We start from the raw sequence: 17,285 nt of genomic DNA on the forward strand, positions 1-17,285 counted from the left end.
ATGTGGCAACAGGGTGCTACATTAACTAATTGGGAATTTCATAATGTATGTATTCCTGCACAGCTGTTTGTGTTAATATGACACTAAACAATGCACCTGATAAGCGTATGTGCTCAGTAAGATATATATTTATTTTTATATGTAGAAATATGTGTTTTTCCTCAGCAAAGTAAGGACAATTATTGTTTTGATATTGGTACAAACACTTTAATACTCATTCTGTCACCAGTGCTGGAAACATGTTGCACTGTTATACTGAGTGATAACATGTAGGTTTGAGAAAATAAAGTATGTGAAACTAGTCTATTTTTAATGACTACATAGATTTAAATGACGAGTCAGTACTAAACAATGTGTACCAAAGTGCTTTTGTTTGCAATTTGCAATGGATGTTACATATTTGACCCAAAAAAACACATTATACCCATACAACACTAATGCAATTTAGGTAAATGATCATATAAATGGATGATACAAGATACATTTAACATTGGATTTAATCAGTGTGTTTTGCATCAGCTGTAATACACATTGTCTCCGCTCAGGGCCAGGCGCAGCACTTGCAGCTGTCATCAAAAATGGATCCAGTTCCGCATTGGCTCACGTGGGTGATGCCACCAGCGCACTGGTAGAAGCTGTTCTTGTTATCTGGGTGGGGGTACAGGCCATCAGGTTTGCCGTTGCAGAAGCCAGATCCTGGGGCGTGGGTGGTGGTAGTGGGGGCGGTAGTGGTGGTTGGACGGGAGGTGGTGCTAGCACCAGGTTTGGGGGTGGTGGGGGCGGTGGTAGGGGGCAGTGGGGGCAGTTCTGAATGTTAGGAGAGAAAGGGGTTTGAAGCAAAAAAAATAATTAACATTTGTCTCTAACTCGACTGATTTAAGACTACATTACTTAATTACTACAATAAATGATAGAAAGTGTGGCTCATTTCAAGCCTTACAGTAAGAAGTGGTATTACAAGCAAACTGTTTGAACATGCATGTTTGTCATTTTCTTTATGTCAAATAACTGTAGAATGTCATCATGTCATCAATGCTTTATAGGCCCTTATTACAGAGTAACTTGGCAACAACAATACCTGATGCAGATTTAAATAGGACAAACCATAATAATATAAGGATGAACTAATTGGGAATGGTTACTCTGGTAACCAAAGAGAATTGATCCTGAAGGGATAATAATAGGGGTAATAATTATTAATCACCAGACTACCAAAGATGGCAAACATTACTATCTGTCTTGACTTGCCTAAAAATCCTTTAAACTTACCAATATTAAGAAGTTTGCGGAGATGACCCAGCAGAGGATGGTTACCCTCGCCGCAGAATCTTCCCGCAAAATCATCCAAATCGAGAGCCCAAACAAAGGCACCACCAAACTTCTGCTCCTGCAGGTAGCGCACCTATTGGGGCAAAAGTAAAAATAAACCGTTGTAAATACTTTGGGTTTGCTATGAATATGTAAAATTCTAGAGCTGATATGCCACCTACCTTGATCTCATAGCTTTCTCTGGTGTCAAATCCCACCCACTCACTGTTCTTGGTGGCATAGGGAACCTTCTGATCCTCAATCCATTGTAGAGTGGTGCCCTTCATGAATTCACAGATCTAGACCATAGACATCATGAGGTTTGTGTAATTTTACATTTAATTAGTTTTTTGTCTGTCATGCAGGCCATTAAATGCCACTGTAACTGATATACTGTACTCCATATCAAACCTTAACTAAACTATACCTCATAGTAGGCCCAGAATCCAGCTTCACGTGTGAATGGTCCGGCGGATGCAGGACCGCTAGCTGGGGCTCCAACGCCAGTGCTTGCTGATGTCAGACGGAAGGTACGACCATAAGCAGCAAATCCCATATGGAGCTTCTCCACTGGGGTGCCTTGGTCTCTCCAGTACTTCATGGCATAGTCCTACAAAAGTGGATGGAAGATCTGAAGTAAAACCAAGGGCTTGGTACCCCTAAGTACATGCATCTCCAGTAGCCAATGTCAATTTACGGTGTTAAAGTAGATGAGATCCCCAAAATCCTCGGATCCACGGAACAGTGGGCTGTTGTGTCCAGTGAACTGCTCCCAAGTTCCATGAAAGTCGTAGGTCATCACATTGATGAATGCAAGTTCTCTGGAGATAGGGAAAAAAAGGACATTGTCATTTAAGAAAACTTTGTAGAACAGTTTTTCTCTCTTAAGAGGCATAAAAGAAATCACACTCACTTTGCAATCTCAGCAATCTCATATCCAGCATCGATAGTTCCCTTTCCAGCAGACACTGCAGCAGTTACCACTAGCTGAGGATTGCCAGTGGACTTGGCCTCAGCTGCGTAGGCAACATTAAGCTCCTGCAAATAAAGACCAAAGAGGAAATAAGATAGAAGTAAACATGATCTATAGCATAGAACAGGAGTGGTGAATTGCAGCTAGAAACTCAAGCAGGAGTACCCACCCTGCAGAGCAAAGTGAACCGATGTTTGTCCTCTGGGGGACTTCCACGAGCACCAGGGTACTCCCAGTCCAGATCCAGACCATCAAATCCGTGAGTCCTCAGGAATTTGATGGAGGACTGGATGAATTTCTGACGGTTGGCTGGAGAGGACACCATGATGGTGAACCTGCGGGGAAGATTATGCTCTGTTTTCATACTTGGTATGATCCAGAAACCTTTTTCTATAGATGGCCAACAGCTTTTGGCCTTTGGCCCTTAGCTTTTGGGAAAAACACCTGGCCGCAGTTTTAGAGGCAGGGATGATTCATATCTGAGATTGTATTAATTGGAAATGGTTTTTATTGTTAAAATATTTTTGTTTTAACTTTGAGTGTCAATGCTAGAAGACCACACTATCTGGCTAGAGCTGTTTATTGTTGATTTGTTCTAAACATACGGTTATGCAAGTAGAAACTAGTACTGCAAGTGGCTAACTGCTGTATGTTAAAGATAACATCAACTAAATCTTCCTTCAGGAAAGTTACCAAAAAAATATATTATTAATATATTTAGGCTATATCCCACCTTCATTTTTGGACAGTTAAGACTTTATTGAACTTCCAGGATGTTTCAAGATATGTAGTGGTTACTATATGTGATACATTGTGACTTGAAATGTTACTTACTGTCTTGAACCAAAGTTCCATCCACCAACAGCCAGTAGAGTCTTCAGTTGAGGATTTCTGGAAACACAGAGGGTAGATCATTCCCACGACACTTCTCCAAGTGTGTCGTTCAGACTCAAGTAGTGTATTTACATTTTACAGTAGGGAACATCTCTGGGCTTGAATCCTTGTTTAAGCAAAGTCCCAATTTCAGCAAGCATTACCCTGCCTCTTGTGCAAGGCACTGAACCTCTGCTAGCTTAGCCTGACCTCTGACCAAGCTCAACTATTGCCACTTACTTGGTCTTGAGGTTATTGAAAGATTTGTAGAGGACATCGTCATTCCACTCGTAGGTAATCAGCTCGTTGTTACTGTTGATGATGGAGAAGGCGTAGATCAGGGTGGTGCACAGGAAGGGGTCTACGTCTTGTGGTATATACTTCCCCATACCTGGTCTGTACTGGGACCAGTTGGTGAAATAACACACCATCTGGGTGGCAGATCCTGGGTTGGAGTAAAGGAACATTAAAGAAGTATTGAGTCCAGTAAATTCAAATGAAAATCCAGATAAAATGTTGCCAGTTGATCAAAAGGTATTACGACTTACCCAGTTGGCATATCACCAAACATAGGCCTAAAGAATATAGAAAAGAAACGGTTAAATAAAGAAAAGCACCAACCAAAAAATAAATTAACGGTCCAGTGTGTAGGATCTGATGGCATGTACTGTAGCTGTGAGGTTGCAGATTGCAACCAATGAGAACCTTCTCCCATGTGCCAAGTGTCTAGGAGAACTACAGCGGTCATTTGAAAACGTAAATGACTCTCCCTAAAGCCAATGTGTGGTTTGTCCTTTCTGAGCTACTGTAGGAACATGGCAGCAAGGCCTGTGAAGATGACCTGCTCCGTATCTAGATATAGATGGCTCAATTAAGGTAATAAAAAGACAATATGTGTTGTTTTTTTAAAAGAAACTTACTTATTACTATTATATTTCATTTCAGCCTATAGATCCTCCTCAATGCTATACACTGTTCCTTTTAGTCAAGTCAAGTCAATTTAATTTCTATAGCCCAATACCACAAATCAGAAATTGGACTCATGAGGCTTTACAATCTCCACAGCATACAAAACCCTCTATCCTTGCGGCCCTTAATTTAGATAAAAACCCTTTAACGGGGAACAAGTGAAAGGAACAGGAAGTGAAACACAGGAAGGATCCCTCTCCCCGGACGGACAGACAGGAAATAGATGCAGTGTGTACAGAATATACCACTATAATATAATTACAGTATGGACAATCAGGATGACGACATTATATATATTATAGTCTGTTAGTGAAAAATAATACAGCACCAAATGTAAATAAATACCTGCTAGAATTGTAAGTCTGGTCATCTTGAATTCACTTCTCACAACACTCGAATACTAGTAAACACAAAGTGAGACAGGGTCAATGATAGAACAACAGCAGAAATCAACCATTCACAACATGATCACAAGTAATAATCAAAACTTAGAGGCATTGTTTTCCCTTGTAAACTCACCTCGGGACAAGAGCAGAGACACAAATAACCGCAGCAAAGTTTGGCCTTTATACAGTCGACTGTGCACAGAGAAAGGAGGAGGTGTAGCAAGCAGCCTTTGATACATCGGGGTAATAAATGCTTTTGTTACTAGAACATGTTTTGATAAGATCATGCACAGTCTGAACTGTAGGATATGTAGACAATCATTTACTGATTGTGGTACTGTGCATTCAACACCAGTTATAAATTAAGTCTGTAAATAGATGCAAAAATGCCATCTCATCTGAGCATAGTCCTGATATTTTAATTTGGATAAATGTTTCATTATCACTGTTGTCACTGTAACTTGACGAGAAGTTAAAACATCCCTTTGAAATCAATTAATTAATTACTTTCAGTGAACTGATAATTCTAAATCAATTACGGGTTCATTTAGCTTGCAAAACCCAGAAAGTTAGCTGGTTCCAGTTTCATATTATTGAAATAAAATACCTAAGTTTGATTCTCAGCGTTGCACTGACAACCAGTACTATGATGACTTTGGGCTCCATGGTTGTCATAGATTTACACATGTGGACTAGTGAATAACATGCACAGCCAGCATAAAGTGAATATATGTATAGTGTGGTAGCTGCAGCTAGTGTTAAACATGTCACATTTTAAATGAAACTGGACAGAGAAATGGAAGTAACATAAAAAAAGAATCACTATGCGACACTTAATATGTTTTCACTGACTGCACAATCATAGTAATAAAAACAAATGCATTATTTAGTTCCCATATTAACAGCTTTGATTACATTATCTCTATCCTTGTGTTCGCCTGCCAATGACCGTTGCCCATCAAGATGTTCCACAGCTGGCAGCATGTTTTTCCACATTCACTTGGAGATAGGTGTGGAGCATTCTAGGACACAGAGTGGTGTGATAGTAACAAAAAAGAGAACCAATATCAAACACACGGGAGGTGTAATCTTCAAACCCCAATGATATTAAGTATACAATGATGGCAACTAATGACAAACTAGTCACATCTCTCATGATTATAACATAATGAATTAAAATAGAGAATATGTATGTATGACAAATTAAACAAAACAAAAAAACTATTTTGTTGTTTTTGTTTTGTATGTTATTGGGGCAACTACATACTGATTAATCTACAGATTTGACTAAATTACTGTACCCCAATAATAATTTTGTCTATGAATTTATTTAATCAAATAGTTCTTATTAGGTCATTAGGTCCCAGCATGTAAAATAACTACAATGGCTGAAGTAAAAATGTCAAAACTTGAAAAAGTGAATGGTCCAATCTAGAGCCAGTGTTTGGTCTGTCTGTTTGAGGTAACTGTAGAAACATAATGGTATGTAGATATAAATCCAAGCTAAACGAAAACACAACAATACTTATTTTCTGCAAATAGATACCACGGATAACACGGAAATTGCCACATACATCATTACCTGTAGTGTCACACTATTCCACTACAGGTAGCAGTATCACGTCAAAATTCGCTACAATGCACCATTGAAGAAGAAAACAATAATATATTGTGTGATCACAGCAACAACTAAAATTATGGAGTGAAATTCACACTTTAAGTACAAAGCAATCAGATCAACTAAGACAAGTAAGATTGTTTACGTTGGTCCACATGGCCCCTGTGAGCCCAGTTAATGTATTCTTCTGTACTTAAGGTGTGTGCTCCATAGACAATAAGGGAGGATGCAAAGGGAAATTGATGCTAAATAGATTACATATTATGATTAATCCTTATTCTTGGATACAGCGTATGAACAGGTATATGACCACTGGATTCATTCTGTACACATGACATCTATTGCATCTGTCCATCCGGGGAGAGGTGCATCTGAGCTATGTGTCCACTGACTTCTGGGACTTCCTGTATCTTGCTGAGTATATTCTTTAAAGAGGTTTCTCTGCTATATTACTATTGTATCTGCTGTATTTAGTTATACTAGAATGCTAGTCTGTACTGTCTTTCTAATTCGAACACTTTGAGCTGCGATTTCTTGCTTTTTTACACAAGTGTCTGAAAAGTCAACCAAACCAGCTAGGATTTAAGTATTTGCTCTGTAATCCAAATCTACTAGGGACTAAACTTTATCCTACTTTTTACCTTGAGGTAAACAGATCTTTGTCCTTAATCAGTTTGGCAAGAATTTCACATTCTAGCAAACTGAGACTTCACTGTTATCAAGGATCCCCTGCTTACCAGTATCGATCACTAAGTGGGCAATTCCTTCAACGACCTGTGGGTGGGCTCGACACAGCTGTAACCAATTACCGCCAACTCTGGTGTATAACCAGGCTGGGGCTTGTAGCGTCAGCTGAAGCGTCAGAGAAGACGCCTCGTATGAAGACTCGAAGGATAAAGACCTAGGAGTCTTTCATTGGACTCGGAGGATAAAGACCTAGGAGTCTTTTGTTGGAGTCTTCGGTGGTGGCTGAGGGCGGCTGAGAATAAATATTTCCCTGTGAAAATGTGTTTTCTTTCCATACCTGTGTGCACATCTACTCGTAGATATTATAGACCACGGACTCGGTCACACATGCACCAAAATCCTTCCTCTCTTATTTATCCCACCCGCTCCACACAGACCCAGCGCCTCGTCACAGGGGGCCTCTGGAACTGCCAGTCAGCCAACCGCAAGGCGGACTTCATCTCTGGCTTCGCTATCAAGCAATCGCTGGACTTCCTGGCTCTCACTGAGACTTGGATCACACCAGACAACACATCAACCCCTGCTGCTCTCTCCTCGGCCTTCTCCTTCAGCCACACACCCAGACCCTCTGATCGGGGTGGTGGCACAGGTCTACTCATCTCACCCAAATGGAGTTTTGCTCTCTACCCACTTCCATTTACCCCACTGTCTTTTGAGTTTCATGCAGTGACGGTTACTCATCCGGTTCATCTAACCATTGTCATTCTCTACCGTCCTCCTGGTTCCTTGGGAGACTTCTTGGAAGAACTAGATGTCCTCCTATCAAACTTCCCAGAAAATGGCCCCCCCGCTCATCCTTCTGGGTGACTTTAACATCCAGACTGAGAAGTCATCGGACCTGCTACTCTTACTGTCTTCCTTTGCTCTCTCTCTCAGTCCTTCCCCTCCTACTCACAAAGCTGGCAACCACCTTGACTATATTTTCACCAGAAACTGCTCTACAGCTAACCTCACTGTAACTCCACTTCATGTTTCTGACCACTTCTTCATCTCGTACTCTCCCACTCTTTGGAACTGATAACCCTCCCACAACGGACTCTGCACCTGTCTGTCGCAACATCCGCACCCTCTCACCCTCCTCTCTGGCCTCCTCTGTTCTGTCAGCCCTCCCTTCAACCGATTCCTTCGCACTCATGCAGCCTAACTTCGCCACTGACACTCTTCTCTCTACGCTGTCGTCCTCTCTTGATTCTCTCTGTCCTCTTACGACTCGAAAGGTCCGCAAGTCCTCTCCGGCTCCGTGGCTGTCCGAACCGGTGCGCGCCGAGAGAGCCACTATGCGAGCATCGGAAAGGAAATGGCAAAAATCCAAACACGCCAGCGACCTGCTCGCCTATCAATCTCTTCTCTCCTCCTTCTCTGCGTCCATCTCTGCAGCCAAAAGTCTGTTCTACCAATCCAGAATCGAATCCTCTTTATCTCACCCTAAAAAGCTCTTCTCAATTTTTTCCAACCTCCTTGACCCCCCTGGTCCCTCCCCTCCCTCCACCCTTCTACCAAGCCACTTTGTTGACTACTTTACAAAAAAGATAGACGACATACGCTCTTCATTTACTAATCCATCTTCCATAACTACACCTCCAGTAACTTCACCTTCTTCCCCCTTGTTTTCCTCTTTTATCCCCCTGTCTCCTAATCAAGTTCTTACCTTGGTAACCTCTGCCCGCCCAACCACCTGCCCCCTTGTCCCCATCCCTTCTCACCTTCTCCAGTCCATTGCTCCGGACCTTCTTCCCTTTCTCACCCATCTTATTAACACCTCCCTCTCAACCGGCTGTTTCCCTAACTCTCTGAAGGAGGCAAGAGTCAACCCTCTCCTGAAGAAACCCACTCTCGACCCATCTGAAGTCAACAACTACAGACCTGTCTCTCTCCTTCCCTTCCTCTCCAAAACTCTAGAGAGAGCTATCTTTAACCAAGTCTCCTCCTTTCTTCACAGTAACAACCTTCTAGACCCCCACCAGTCTGGATTCAAGACAGGCCACTCAACAGAGACTGCCCTCCTTGCTGTCTCTTCTCCCTGTTCCGATATGAGGGTCCTTGGACAGAGGATGTCGGATGTAAATGGTAAATTGACCTGTACTTGTACAGCGCTTTTTTAGTCTTCCGACCACTCAAAGCGCTTTAAAACTACATGACATTATTCACCATTTCACACCCATTCATACACTGATGGGAGGAGCCACCTGCCCATCAGGAGTAACTAATACATTCATACACATGCATACACCGTTGGCACAGCTACGGGAGCAATTCAGAGTTAAGTGTCTTGCCCAAGGACACATCGACATTGGGCTCGCGGAGGCGGGGATAAAACCGCCAATCCTCTGATTGAAGGACAACCCTGCTCCCCACGGAGCCACAGTCTGTGTACAAATTGTAAAGCGTAAATTGTAAATCACATTTGCCCTCTGAGGCAAATGTGATTTTGGGCTGTACAAAATAAATGTAATTGAATTGAACGTCTCCCAACCTTACCCTATTAGTAAATGTTACTACACCAAAGCCTTGATATGCCGGATTTTGAGTAATTGCAATGCCCTGAAACACATTGGGATTTCTATTTGGATGTGTCCATAATGTTCTTATTTCCATAGCCAACGATCTTGGCATTCTTCACATTCTTCTCTCAAAGTGTCTTATCTACAGATTGCCTTTGCATTCTCCTTCAAAGAATAATCTTAAAGCATAGTGGAACAATTAGTGAAGTGGTAAAATACTCTTTTGAAGTAACCAACTCCACGCGGAAAAAACAGTAATAACCTGAATGTGTTTTTAATGCTCCCTACTTCTAGTTCCAAGTGTCAAAGGGCATGTGTGATACAGTAAGGAGTAAAGCCAAATATGAGGCAACAGTGGTAGCTCAATGGTACACAAATGCACCATTAGTTATTGGTGAATGAATCTTTCCAGTTTTGTAGACAAGCTAGTCGATGCCATCTCTTCTCTTAAATGGTGGAATTTTGCTGAGATGTTGATTTACTGTTTAAAAATGTAAAGGATCCATTAATAAGTTGTGCTTGATTTGAACCTGTCTGTATGAGTTTGTGGAAGGCGAAGTGTACAGTGTGAAGTGTATTTCAAAATTAACCAACCCTACAAAATCCTAAATTCCAATTTATGTTTAAATGAAACATTGATCAAGTTACTGTTTATGGAGCTAAATCCATGCCAATGGTTTTGTTTGTTTGAAAAAAAGATTTGAACCTGAAAATTCAAGTTTTGGCCTTGAACATTGAAAAATTCAAGAAGTATTCGAAATAAAAATAAGTGGATGAAAAGTTTTGTTGGTTTAAATATAATTTAGATTCAGTTCTGGGTTTTTTTTCGAATAAAATATATTTTTTCATTTTTCAGTAGCATATTTTATGTTTTCAACTTTCAATCTTTTTTTTACAGTTTTGAATCTTTTTTTCAGGTTCAGATCTTTTTTACACTTTCAGATAGTTTTTTTCCAGGTTCAGACTTTTGGCGGGATGTGGCGTGGGGGGCGTGGTTTCAACTACAGGGGCGTGGTATCATGAGTGACAGCTTAACAAAGAAGGCTGACAACCTGCCTCAACTACGTTGCCTTCAAGAAACGTGGGTACTGCGAAAATGATGACTCACTCCTTTATATACAGCATATTCACGTGATTGGCAGTAGACACAATTGACGCCAGTGACACAGTTATGTTTAGCAAGCTGTTCTAGACCATACTTGGCTTTAATCGCAGTAAAAGAGCAATACACTTTGCCAGGTTGTGACATTCAAAAATCCCGCTATAATATCTGACGTTTCGCACTTCCACACACCACCTTGAACACAGTGTGATTCCGCGATGGCGTCTGCTCCACCCGGTCCGCCTGCTGGCTCCAGCGGGCAGGTAAGACATTTAACGTTTTTTGTATAGATACTAAAAACATTAAAATGACGACTGTAAAATAGGGACACGTTACAAAGCATTTACTAAATTTATTGAATGCTAGCTAGCACTATACTTAATTTCCGCTTTGGCAAAAAACATATTTCAATAAATCTAGTCAGCCTTCTTTGTTAAGCTGTCACTCATGATATGAAAAAAAACAGAACTGAATCTAAATTATATTTAAACCAACAAAACTTTTCATACACTTATTTTTATTTCGAATACATTGTTGAATTTTTCAATGTTTTCAGGTTCAATTTATTTTCAGGTTCAAATCTTTTTTTCAAAATGAACAAAACTATTGGCATGGATTTAGCTCCATACTGTTTTTAAAAAAACGCATGTTCATGATCAATGCACCTTTAATATTATTAATATTCTGTGATACAAAACAAAACCCATCATCTAAACTTCAATTTGCCAAGTGCAAAAACCTTGATGCTTGTGACTTTGTTTGCACAGCTCACCACACTATCTGTGACTTCGGCAAGATTAAGCTTCATAAGATTAAAGCTTTATAAGGTTGTACTAGAGAGAGTACACAACTGTACAGGCTTCATGAGGTGGGAAATTAAACATTCTATGCCAACGCAGGTCAGACCACCTCACCATTTTCCAAATGAGACATCTTTGCTGCAGCGTTGACTTGTATAATCTTCAACATATATACTATTGGTAGAATTCCCCATGGTGAGGTACAAACTTGATTTTTAAGGTTTAACCATTTGTCAAACAAATATTTGATCTGTCATGTTACTTTTATTCTGATGGACCATATTCTAAACATTACAATGTTGCAGCTTTTTATAGTAAAAATCTCAGAGGCATTTAGCTTGTAGAGTCGGTACGCAGATATAAGACAGTCTTACACTAGGTAACACTCAGGGCCACACACAGCACTTGCAGCTGTCATTAAAGATGGTACCAGTTCCACACATGCTCAGATAGGTTTGGCCTCCTGCACACATGTAGAAGCTGGCTTTGTCAGCTGGGTTGGGGTACATGCCGTTGGCCTTGTCTTTGCAGAAGCCACCTCCTGGGATAGGGATAGTCGTCTTGGTGGATGGAGCAATGGTGGTACCACTGGGTTTGGGGGTGGCTGTGGAGGTTGATCCCGCAGTGGTAAAAGCAGGTTTTGAGGTTGTGGTAGTGGCTGATGCTGTGGTAGTAACACTAGGTTTCTTGGTTGTGGTTGATGGAAGTGGAGGCATCTCTTTGACAAGTGAAAGGCACAGAAAGACAACATATAACCAAAAGCTACATTTTGTGAGAATATGGCATGCATAAATAGGACCACTGTGGTTCCCAAAAACCTGCCAAGACCTTTATGCTGCACATGATAACTTCATTATTCTTATCTTACCAACATCGATGAGTTTGCGCAGATGGTACAGCAGAGGATGGCTTCCCTGTCCACAGAACTCTCCTTTAAAGTCATCCAGATCCAAGGCCCACACAAAGGCACCGCCATATTTCATATCCTTCATGTACTGGACCTGAGTATTAAACAACAAGATGAGTCAGACAAAAGATATCAACAAATTCATCTGTTTCTTGAATTCCACCCTGCACACCAACCCTAAATATATAATACCTCTGTATTGATGTTATAGCTACCTTGATCTCATAGCTCTCCCTGGTGTCAAATCCCACCCACTCGTTGTTCTTGCTGGCATACGGAACTTTCTGGTCATCAATCCACTGAATGGTGGTACCCTTCAGGAAGGTGCAGATCTGAAATACCAGAATAAAGAAATGCCCTTGGATTGTTCCATCGATCCATCCATTCTACTCATGTAAGTAGGCATCTTATTTAGTTTATACTCTACCTCATAGTAGGACCAGAATCCAGCTTCACGTGTGAATGGGCCAGCTGATGCAGCACCGCTAGCTGGGGCTCCAACACCAGTGTTTGATGATGTCAGACGGAAGGTACGACCATAAGCAGCAAATCCCAACATCAGCTTCTCCACTGGGGTGCCTTTGTCTCTCCAGTATTTCATGGCAAAGTCCTGAAAAGGAAATTGAAGGAGGAATGACCTGGATTTGTTAATGCATGCAGGAGAAACTCACTGATTTTAGTCAATCAAAAAGGTATTCTAGGGACTGACTCGTTATTACGCTTCCATAAAGTTGGGGGCTTGTGAGAGATGAAGCAGCGAAGCTTGTGATAGGCTTCTAGTCCCCTTTAAGTGTCCCACCTAGCAGCATTTCATCACATACATTTTATTTTTACTTTTAGTACATACATTGAAAAGTACTTATTGTTGCATGCCGTATGCATTCTATTGGGACAATTCAATTAGATTGTGGGTTCAGAAAAGCCAGGGAAAGCATGCTGACTTGCATACTGCAAAATACTACCGAATGCAGGAGGACATCCTAGTATTTTTTATACACTATTTATTATTAAATACTGAACCTGTTTCTGGCATATGGTATGGAATTATTAGTATTGACATCTAGTCTCCAGCTCCAAGCTAAATTACACTAATGACATTTTCTGGGTTATTGTTACAGACTTATAAAATATGTAACTTTTCCTCCACATATTTATCGTACACTGCTATTTCTGGAAAAATGTAAATATATCTGTCTGTAATTAGTTGTTCCTCGTCACTTGATATGCGGTGGCTATCTCACCCTGGAAAATAAGCGATAGGCAATGCTTGTGCACCGATACGGCATTAAACCTTACGCATTTCAACATTGACAACAATGGATTGGCGGGCACAAGTAACCTGACATGTGAATGGCACCTTACAGTGTTGAAGTAGACGAGGTCACCCTTGTCATGTGAGCCGCGGTACAGTGGGCTGTTGTGTCCGGTGGATCGCTCCCAAGCACCATGGAAGTCATAGGTCATCACATTGATGAAGTCCAGATGCCTGGAAAGCATATACAATACTGATGAAGACTAGCTACTGAGCCAGCCTATCATCAAACATTTTTATTGATTTAATACAATAGCATTTCCAATAACACTGCAGTACTTAGCGATTTCAGCAATCTCATATCCAGCATCGATAGTTCCCTTTCCAGCAGGCACTGCAGCCGTTACCATGAGCTGAAGTTGGCCGGTGGCCTTGGCCTCAGCTGCATAGGCTTCAACAAGTTCCTGCAAGTAAAGACAATTATTGATAGTATTAACAAAGCAATATATAAATATGTTCCTTATGACTCAAGAGATCATGACCCACCCTGCAGAGCAGACTGAACCTCATCTTGTCAACTGAGGGACTTCCACGAGATCCAGGGTACTCCCAGTCCAGATCCAGACCATCAAATCCATGAGATCTCAGAAATTTTATGGAGGACTGGATGAACGTTTGACGATTGGTTGGTGTGGACACCATGATGGAGAACCTGTAGGAAATTATTTTCGCTCTGAATAGGACTTATACTGAAATGCATTAGAGCTTTTGATCATGTGTTTGACATATCTCATGCTTCTATTTTTGTCTTGTTTAGGACTTTTTAAAGAAGCACACATTAGAAACACTCACTGAGTTGAGCCAAAGTTCCATCCACCAACAGCCAGTAAGGTCTTCAGACTGGGGTTCCTTTAAAACACGTGGTTTGTTTAATGCAGAATAATTGAGTTGACAAAGGCCTGTTTATCATCCTTAGTGTGTGTGTGTGTGTGTGTGTGTATATATATACAGTATATATATATATATATATATATATATATATATATATAACTGAGATTTTTTAATTTCACTCATTCTGGTGAGAATATTTAATGCCACGGAAAGACAAGTTCTTACTTGCTCTTCAGGCCGTTGAAGGTCTTGTACAGGGTCTCGTCATTCCATTCATAGGTAATCAACTCGTTTTTGTTGTTGATGATGGAGAAAGCATAAATCAGGTGGGTGCACAGAAAGGGGTCCACATTTTGGGGGGTGTATTTCCCAGTCCCAGGTCTGTACTGGGACCAGTTGGTGAAATAGCACACCATCTTGGAGGCAGTTGCTGGATATCAGTGAAAGCAAATCAGAAGTCAGTATTGCACATAACCTCTATTATTTTCAGACACTTTAAGTCAGTGTCAATACAAACTTTAAAGTCATACTTTTTTACTTTAAGTGTAACTTACCCAGCTGGCACATCACCAGGCACAAGCCTATATAAAGAGGTACACATTTGAGAACAAAATGCATATATTAAGTTTAATGTATCATGTGATCAAAACAGGTGACATAAAGCATTGAGGAATGATGACTGTTTACCTGCTAGAATAGTGAACGTAGTCATCTTGATTTTCAAAGCTCACAACTTGTTTTTTCTAGAATAAATAAACAGAAGGAAAAGACAAAGAAAAAGAAAATGAATATAATATGATCGAATATTCTTGGAAATTGTACACAATCAACAACCTGACTGTAACTATGATTAAGCATATGGGCCTGTAAAACAATTTAAAGTTGGTGCACAATAACTCCACTAATGTGAACTATCATAGTTTCTTTAAAATGTTTGTGCTTGTATGAGTCAAACAATATCAGTCAATTATATATTAGTTACCCCAAAGATTTCATATATAAATGTAACTAATTTTGCAGGTGGAACCATGTCTGGATGATTCCATTCCAGCCCTAAAAACAACTGCAGCATTTCCCCAGCTTGTAGGAAGCACTCTATATACGTTTATCTGAAAACTCAGTCATACTAAACTAGAGCTACATCTCTACAATAACTGACACAGCTGAATTCTGAGTGCAAGCTTACCTTAGGACCTCAGAAGGAACTTAATGCATACACGGTTTCAATCTTCTTATATACCTGAGGAGCAGCACGAGGAGCAGCAAGTCCTCCTCACATACCATGAAAGGGCAATAATGACATGTTCTTTATGTACGTACAGAAGGGGATAAGATAAGTAACATCAGGCCTGAACCAACATATGGTGATAAGCTTTGGTAAATGGCAGCGAAGACTTGAAAAACAACCTATTTCTCTGCAAGATATGACTCAATTTAGTTCATGACATAAAAGCTTTCACCTGGAATATTCAAAGCAGCAAAACAAAAACTGAAAATAAGTGTATTTCTAGTGTGTTACTGTCCTGATCACTGTTAAGCTGTGTTTGTATGTTTCAGTCATTTGTCAGCAGGTGTTACCACGGGAACACAGTCCTTGAGCTGTCCAAGGACATCGTCGCCTCACAGAGAGTAGTCATGCTGTCTGCTCTGCTTTACTATTCTTCTCTGATGGTCTCAAAGAGCTGATGCAGGTGTTTATGAGCATTAGCAGAGACTGCAACTGGGATATATGTCATAGATTAATACAGAATAATGTGAGGCTGGGCTGGTTCATGGTATCAGTGTGGTTTCATCAATAAATATTTATTATGTATCACACCACATCAGTGAGCTCCTCACGAGGATCACGAGGGTCGCAAGGTCCTGTGCGGCCAAAGTGACGTTACACCATTAGACACGGCCTTTCGCGGCAGTTCAGTGCGCCATGTATAAAGCCCCTTGCACAACCAATATGTTCTAACTAAGCAGATGTACTTGTAAGGCCCAAAAAGCAATAAGTAGGAAATGAACACAATTTTGTATGTATTGTTTAAGCAATAGAGCCATTAATGGAAGTGTTTGCATTTTCATGGCAGCAAAACAAAAACAATTCTGCTTTCTGCTGCTACTGGAATCAATGAAAGTGAATTAAAATAGTAAAGCTTGTTGTTTTGGTATTACAACTCTAAACATCCATCCATTTTCATCCACTTATCCGGGGTCGGGTCACCGTCGCAGCAGGCCCAGCAGGCTGACCAAGGCTTCCCTCTCATTTTCAAGCTCATTCCGGGAGATCGTGAGGTGTTCCCAGGCCAGCTGGTAGATATAATTCAATTCAATTCAGTTTATTTTGTATAGCCCAATATCACAAATTACAAATTTGCCTCAGAGGGCTTTACAATCTGTACACATACGACATCCCTGTCCCAGGACTTCACATCGAATCAGGAAAAACTCCCCAAAAATAACCTTTCACAGGGAAAAAAAGGAAGAAACCTTCAGGAGAGCAGAGGAGGATCCCTATATAATCCCTCCAGCGTGTTCTGGGTCTTTCCCAGGTTCTCCTACCAGTCGGGTGTGCCCGGAAAACCTCCAGTGGATGGTGCCCATTACATTACATTACATTACATGTCATTTAGCTGACGCTTTTATCCAAAGCGACTTACAATAAGTGCATTAAACCATGAGTCCAAACTCAGAACAACAAGAATCGAGAAAGTACAATTTCTTCAATAAAGTTAAGCTACAAAGTGCTAAGTAAGAGCCATTTAAGTGCTACCAAAGTGCTACCACGGCGCTACCTTCCCTATTCAAGGTATAGTCGAAAAAGATGTATTTTTAGTTTGCGACGAAAGATGTAGAGACTTTCTAGCCATAATATGGGGTCAGATCAGTCTCAATAATTACAAATGCACACAGAGAGACTTACAAATGCACACAGAACAATTTAAAAAATATGTTTGATTTACAAATGCACAC

The 17,285-nt window shown here is 40.7% G+C and overlaps 2 protein-coding genes across 4 annotated transcripts; both read right to left on the reverse strand.

Moving 5' to 3' along the window:
* Positions 1–541: 541 nt before the first annotated feature.
* On the reverse strand, positions 542–4,493 carry LOC117730828 (acidic mammalian chitinase-like). Its single transcript, XM_034532823.1, has 11 exons — positions 4,469–4,493; positions 3,703–3,729; positions 3,395–3,599; positions 3,116–3,172; positions 2,451–2,616; positions 2,222–2,346; positions 2,006–2,129; positions 1,736–1,918; positions 1,491–1,607; positions 1,270–1,402; positions 542–807 (listed from the first exon to the last, which is right to left on the reverse strand). The coding sequence occupies exons 1-11, from the start codon at positions 4,491–4,493 to the stop codon at positions 542–544; spliced, it is 1,428 nt and encodes a 475-aa protein (XP_034388714.1).
* Positions 4,494–11,663: 7,170 nt separating this feature from the next.
* LOC117730839 (chitotriosidase-1-like) lies at positions 11,664–15,039 on the reverse strand. 3 transcript variants are annotated; one of them, XM_034532844.1, is made up of 12 exons: positions 15,015–15,039; positions 14,882–14,908; positions 14,553–14,757; positions 14,289–14,345; positions 13,983–14,148; positions 13,776–13,900; positions 13,547–13,670; positions 12,612–12,794; positions 12,400–12,516; positions 12,146–12,278; positions 11,913–11,995; positions 11,664–11,837 (listed from the first exon to the last, which is right to left on the reverse strand). In XM_034532844.1, the coding sequence occupies exons 1-12, from the start codon at positions 15,037–15,039 to the stop codon at positions 11,664–11,666; spliced, it is 1,419 nt and encodes a 472-aa protein (XP_034388735.1). The 3 variants fall into 3 exon arrangements, with proteins under 3 accessions (XP_034388735.1, XP_034388734.1, XP_034388733.1); XM_034532843.1 differs by having other exon boundaries at positions 11,901–11,995; XM_034532842.1 differs by having other exon boundaries at positions 11,664–11,995.
* Between the last annotated feature and the right edge of the window lie 2,246 nt (positions 15,040–17,285).

This window comes from Cyclopterus lumpus, chromosome 5 (assembly GCF_009769545.1).
Source record: "Cyclopterus lumpus isolate fCycLum1 chromosome 5, fCycLum1.pri, whole genome shotgun sequence".
NCBI classification, from domain to species: domain Eukaryota; kingdom Metazoa; phylum Chordata; class Actinopteri; order Perciformes; family Cyclopteridae; genus Cyclopterus; species Cyclopterus lumpus.

What these genes read in the sequence shown, in the direction of transcription:
- LOC117730828 (XM_034532823.1), bottom strand. Translation starts at nt 4,493, where the DNA reads ATGACCAGACTTACAATTCTAGCAG. An exon ending in GGTTCACTTTGCTCTGCAGG is followed by an intron (nt 2,347 to 2,450) that starts GTGGGTACTCCT and finishes CTTTATTTGCAG; the next exon opens with GAGCTTAATGTTGCCTACGC. An exon ending in CCGCAAACTTCTTAATATTG is followed by an intron (nt 808 to 1,269) that starts GTAAGTTTAAAG and finishes CCTAACATTCAG; the next exon opens with AACTGCCCCCACTGCCCCCT.
- LOC117730839 (XM_034532842.1), bottom strand. Translation starts at nt 15,039, where the DNA reads ATGACTACGTTCACTATTCTAGCAG. An exon ending in GGGAGAGCTATGAGATCAAG is followed by an intron (nt 12,279 to 12,399) that starts GTAGCTATAACA and finishes TTTAATACTCAG; the next exon opens with GTCCAGTACATGAAGGATAT. An exon ending in GCGCAAACTCATCGATGTTG is followed by an intron (nt 11,996 to 12,145) that starts GTAAGATAAGAA and finishes CACTTGTCAAAG; the next exon opens with AGATGCCTCCACTTCCATCA.